This window comes from Phocoena sinus, chromosome 15 (genome assembly GCF_008692025.1).
Source record: "Phocoena sinus isolate mPhoSin1 chromosome 15, mPhoSin1.pri, whole genome shotgun sequence".
Lineage (NCBI taxonomy): Eukaryota > Metazoa > Chordata > Mammalia > Artiodactyla > Phocoenidae > Phocoena > Phocoena sinus.
The window spans coordinates 58,551,612-58,557,611 of record NC_045777.1 but is presented as its reverse complement, the minus strand read 5'-3'; the positions used below and the strand labels follow the sequence as shown (position 1 = coordinate 58,557,611).

General features: G+C 51.9%; 1 protein-coding gene across 1 annotated transcript in view; it reads left to right on the top strand.

Moving 5' to 3' along the window:
• The first annotated feature begins 578 nt into the window (after nucleotides 1-578).
• The window catches only part of TEKT5 (tektin 5), a 39,125-nt gene continuing 33,703 nt past the window's right edge, over nucleotides 579-6,000 (top strand). The window contains 3 exon segments of the mRNA XM_032606852.1: nucleotides 579-1,154; nucleotides 4,027-4,110; nucleotides 4,764-4,834. Coding sequence (XP_032462743.1) covers nucleotides 579-1,154; nucleotides 4,027-4,110; nucleotides 4,764-4,834 — 731 coding nt within the window.

Sequence of the window (6,000 nt, the reverse complement as noted above, 5' to 3'; positions counted from 1 at the left end):
TAGCACAAGTTTGTGTGCCCCATGCACAGTGAGGCCAAACAAACCGAAACGCTGGAGTTTGGAGCAGAGCAAGGTTTATTGCAGGGCCATGCAAGGAGACAGGTGGCTCAGGCCCCCCCCAAAACCCCGAGCTCTCTGAAAATTTTTGGCAAAGAGTTTTTTCTTTTTGCGGTACGCGGGCCTCTCACTGCCGCGGCCCCTCCTGCCACGGAGTACAGGCTCCGGACGCGCAGGCTCAGCGGCCGTGGCTCATGGGCCCAGCCGCTCCGCGGCATGTGGGATGTGGGATGTGGGATTCTCCCAGACCAGGACACGAACCCGTGTCCCCTGCATTGGCAGGCGGACTCTCAACCACTGCGCCACCAGGGAAGCACTGGTCTGTGTTTTGATTGTGATGCTATGGCCCCAGCTGGGGCAAGTGAGCAGGGGTCCCAGTGAGGCCCCACCCCCCCAGGCTTTATGACAACAGTGCCGAGTCATAGAGGTTCTGCCCATCCCTCAGAGAAGCCCCTTCCCCTTCCTGTGGTGCCTTGGCCCCCTTAGGTACAGTTTTGCCCTAGCGGAGCTGATGGTGGAAGATGGAGTTTCTTGGAACCGCTCAGACTGCCAGTTACTGTGGCCCCAAGAAAGCCTGTGGCATCAGCACGCTGCCCCCGGTTGCGCCGGCCCCGGTGAGCCAGGGGTGTTACCCGCCCTATTACCTGCCTGGGTACCGCTACCTGAACTCATGGAGACCCAGCCTCTTCTACAAGGTCTCCAACACCCAGACCTGCCTGGACGAGGGAGCCACGTGCCGCAGCGCCCTGCGGCCGCCCACCACCCTGCCGGCCGTCCGCTCAGCGCTCTTCTGTCGCTACAGGCCCCATGACTGGGACCAGTCTAACCAGCTGCAGATACACACGGCCGAGGCCTCGCGGCTGTGGGCCAATCAACTGATGGGCGACTCCATGCGGCTCATGCAGAACAAGGACCAGCTGACGCGCCAGATGCAGGAGGGGACCTGCCGGAACCTGGGCCAGAGGCTGTCGGACATCGGCTTTTGGAAGTCGGAGCTGAGCTATGAGCTGGAGAGGCTTCTGAACGAGAACCACAGCCTGGATGAAGTCAAGAGGCGGCTGGAGTGCGCGGCCGAGGAACTGAACTGTCCACTGCAGGTGGGTGTGGGGTGCGGAGGGGGGGCCTGATGGCCGCTGGGATACCACGCCTGCAATGCAGCCCCCCACACTCTCCTTGAGTGAAGATCAAGGTGATGGGCGCCGCGCAGCTCAGTTTGAGCTGCATCGTCATCTATAATCAGCTTTAAGCTAAAATTATAACTTTTATTATATATTATAGAATTTTATATAATTATATAATTTAAATAATTATATAATTTTATTATATATTATATAAATTATATATATATATAAAACTTAGTCAATTGACAATAATCCCAGTCCAATCAGGGTTCCTCAGACTGAATGGAATTTCCTTTTCTCCTTGGGGTTACATCAAAATCACAGGGATTTCATAAAGACATCACAAGCCTGTGTGTTAGTGTATGTGATGGTCTTTAGAAGATGTGTTTCAAATAACTGCTCTATTTTTCTCTGTAGCCCTTAAGACCTGCTAACATACTGTACAATGTACTTCTTGTTTTGCTCTACACACTAGAATATAGGCACCATGAGGGCAGGGATTTGTCTGCTTTTTCACCAAGGACTGCTGTTCAGCTGTGGGGGACCAGTATGTCTATGCTGGTCCTCAATGAGCCGTGTCTGTGCTGACTGCCTGTCATCTAGACCAACGTTCTGAATGTCTTCCCATCCTGGCACAGTGTGTGGCACACAGCAGGCACTCAAGAAGTATTTGTTGAATAAATAACTGAATGTGGACATCCTCCACACTTTGGTTTCCCAGTCTCCAGCCATATCCTGGAGCAGTTAGGATAGCTTTAGGCTGCATGTAAACAGCTATCTGAGTACAGCAGCTCAGCCAAATAGGAATTTCATTTTCTGTTATGAGAATTCCAGAGGAAAAGAGAAGGGTGCTGCACCCTCCACGTGATGCCAGAAGGGACCCAGCCTCCTCTCTGCTTGGCCATCCTTAACACGGGGCTTTTGTCCTACTACTTTCAAGGACGTTTCAGATCTCATATTGCAAACTCCCGCTTGCCAGGAGCATTTGGAAATTCTCAGTCGAGGCAGGAGGATGGGGTAGGGAAGGGGCAAAATGCCAACTGTGTCTGTCCCTTTTTATCAGGGAATATCAATTTTCCAGAAGGTCCATTATGTGAGTCCATTTTTAGCCCATTTGCCAGAACTCACATGGGCTCCCTGGGTGCAAAGGAGTCTGGGTAAGTGAGCATTTTTCACTGGGTCCTGGAGCGGACACTGGGTGAGGAACTGGTATTATCTGCCTTTGCGGTGGGAGATCATTGTGGCCACACGAGATGATGTTCTGCTTCTCCCTGGAGTGTGTGCGAATGCAGAAGCCCTGCCTGCAAACCTCCTGCAGCCGCGCCTGCTCTGTGTCCGGCGTGGGGGCTTCTGTAGGAGAGGCCCTACCTCCATGTTTCCCCTGGAGACAAGGCACAGGTTCTGACCACTATGGGATGGGGGTCCCTACTGTTTCCCTATGCCCCCATGTTCCCCCCTGGAAGGACAGTGGGCAGGGCTGCTGCTCAGAGACCCAAAGCAGAATCTGAAATCTAGCGCTCCTCCCCTCTCCCCGACTCTCTCCTCACTCCCGCAGCCTGTCTGGAAAGCCCAGCTCTGCCCCATCACGTGGCCCCCTGTGACAGCCACAAGGGGGCACAGGGACCAGAGGCATCTCACTTCCATCCACTTGTCTCCAACTCCAAGGTTACCACCTCATTCCAGGTGCCTCTCAATGGACAATGGTGACGGCCTCCTTCCTGGCCTCCTGACCTCTAGCCCCTCCAACGCATTTTCCAGACAGCAGCCAGAGGGATGGTTTTAAATATTAAACTAGATCTCTGCACCTCCCCGCTAAAACCCCCTCAATGGCTTCCTAATGCATCCTAGTTAACATCTGAGTTCCTTGTCACAGGCCCAATGGCTTCCTGTCTGCTGCTCCTCCTACCCCAGGGCCTTTGCACTGGCTGTTCCCTCTTCCTGGTGCATTATTCCCATTCATTTCTGCTGCTTCTCATAATTCAGGTTTCGGTCTGCCACCTCCTTAGAGAAGTCCTCCCTGACCACCCTGCTGGTTATTCCCCACCCACCCACAACTCCCTATTTTCATCACAGCCCTTATCACAGTCAGAAACGATTGAGTTTCTTTCTATGTTCATTTGTGTGTGTTCTCTCTCTTCTGTTAGAACTCCATAAGAGCAGGGACTCTTTAGTTCACTGCAGTGTCCCCAGCGTGACACAGAGAAGGGGGCAGTAAATTCTTGTGGCATCAAGTGCTCACCCTCCTTTCTGAGTTCCCAGATACATTTGCATCCCTACACCGGATGCCGTGCTCCCCTGCCTCCTTCTCACTGCCGCTGCTCTTCGTGACATCACAGGCCAGTGACCCATCACAATTCTTTGACAGTCTGCTGCTGCAGGAGCTCCACCAAGCAGCCACTCCCCTGGCTTCTGTTCTGCTCTGTTCATGTCCGCATGACGGTTATAAGGTCCATGTGGCAGGGTTGCCTGGGTCTCACTTGGCCTATGTCACTTTCCAAAGCTCTTCCCCCATTTAGAGATCTCCAAAAAGGGTGTTCATATATATTCACAGGTAATTCTTATTGACAGTATTCTAAGCGCTTTACATTTGTCAAACTGACTTAACCAGCATGGCCAGCTTGAGATGTGCACCGATTTTGCACCCATCTACCATCTCAGCATCCCACAGCCCTCACTGATGGAGAAGGGGATGCAGAAGCCCACCCAAACACACAGTGATGGGGCCACATGAAGCATCCAGGTTTCCCAGGAATGAAACAGACCACGGCAAAGGTAGATGTGAGTCAATTCTGCTCACAGTCTACATACAGCTGCAGGGAGAATACATGATTCCCTACGTCCCCTACAGGTGGCCCTGGAGTGTCTGTACCAGCGAGAGAAAAGGATCGGGATTGACTTGGTCCATGACAACGTGGAGAAAAATCTTATCCAGGTAAGATGTGACCCCTGGGTCTGGCCAGCCCCCTGAGGGAGGAGGGAAGGCCAGCTGGTCAGAGAGGTTTCTGAGCTGCCTGTCAGGAGCAGAAGACACATGTGCCACCCCATGCAAAATTAGGGCTCAGAAAGCGCGGGTGGGGGCCTAGGTTGCAATTTAGAAACAGTGAGAAAGGAGGTCATTTGACCCTCAGTCTTTTCCTCTCCAAAATGGGCATCATAATAGTAATACCAATAAATAACAAAAGTAACAGCCAGTGTTTATTGAGCACCTGTTATATGCCACACACTGTATCACTTCATATGTATTATTTAATTCAATGATAAAATATGAATGTATCATATTTTATGATAAATAAAGGGTCTATGAACGAACCCTTGGTGCATAGTAGGTACTACATTTTCTTTTACTCTGGAAGTATATAAAAAGAAAGGACAGTAGGGCAAAGAATGTGCAGCTTCCACAGTCGACCCTCAGGTGCCTGGCCCGGGGATCATGCTGGTCGAGGCAGGAAATGGACCCCCACCCTGACATTTCACCTTGTGGGATGGAGGGTGGGCAGTGAGAGGTGAGGGTGGAACACTGGCCTGGGAGGCAGGAGGCTGTGAGTTTCTAAGGGGCCTCACTCTTTCTGACATCTTTCATTGCAGGAAGTAGATTTGCTAAAATGTTGCCAAGAACAGATGAGAAAACTAGCTCAGAGGATTGACATCCAGATGCGGTAAGAGCTGCTTACTCTCCCTTTTCTTGGAGTTTTGTTTTGGGTCTCCCAGGTTTCAGGGGTCCCGCCTCTCCAGGTGGTTCTTTCGATCAGTGGTGTACTGGTAAGCTTTTAACAACCAGCTCTCCAGGAAAAGAAAAAAGTCCTGATCTGTCGCATTTGTCAGTTTCAGCGAGGTAAGTGCTACCACCATGGCTGATCTCAGTCTATCAATATGATGTTACTGAGATGCACACTCGATTTTCATGAGTCAGCACAGCATTGGTGGTTCTTGTTTGCGGTGAGAGCCTTGGCAAAAGAAATTGGCCTCACTGAGGCTCCTCTTAGCCTGTGGCTTCCCCATGCGAGTCCTGAACTTTGGGACATGGCAGAGAGGGGGTGGCATTGGGCATCAAGGTGAGGGGCCCGGGCCTCTCCAGAGGGGAGCTGGTGGACACCTTGAGCCACTGTTCCTTTTCGTCTTCAAAGGAATCAGCTTTTTGTTCTTGGGAGATTATGTAACTGGTATCATGACAAGGCAGGAGGCTCCCCCATAATTAAAGGGAGGCTTGAGTTTTACCGGGCTTGGGACCCATAGATGAGCCCTTGGCACCCAGTTCGCCCGGAGGCAGCAGCCTTCCCGCCTGGCCCTTGAGCTGGGCACCTGTCTTTAACACTTGCAGGCAGGCTGCTCTGCTGGTTTCTCCTTCTTGTTTACTCAGATATAGCTAACAAGACAGGCTGGCAACCTGGCCAGGGCTGCCCCTTCCCGCTGTGTGGAGGACGTAGGCAGCTTGCACGGGATGCTAAGGGGTAAGGAAGCTTGCAGATAGGCTCCGGGAGCTTGGTGCCCTGGTTTGTTCTTTCCCAGAAACAGCAGTCGCCCCTACCTCACACACACACACACACACACACACACACACACACACACACACACACACAGCAGCCCCTCAACTCCACTGAGGCTGTAAGAATGGGTGGCAGAGGTAGGAGAGAATTATCCTGTAAAAAGAAAATAAAGAGCATCCAGGACAGTGTTGAAAAGCTGCCTGCAGATCTAAGGGTGTGGTCAGGGGCAGATGAGTTGGGAAAACCCAGGGAGACAGAGGTGGAGAAAAGTGGAAATGAGCTGCGAATGCAGCAGTGACTGAGGTGACAGTTGAATGGATGAAAGCACGGTTGAGTTC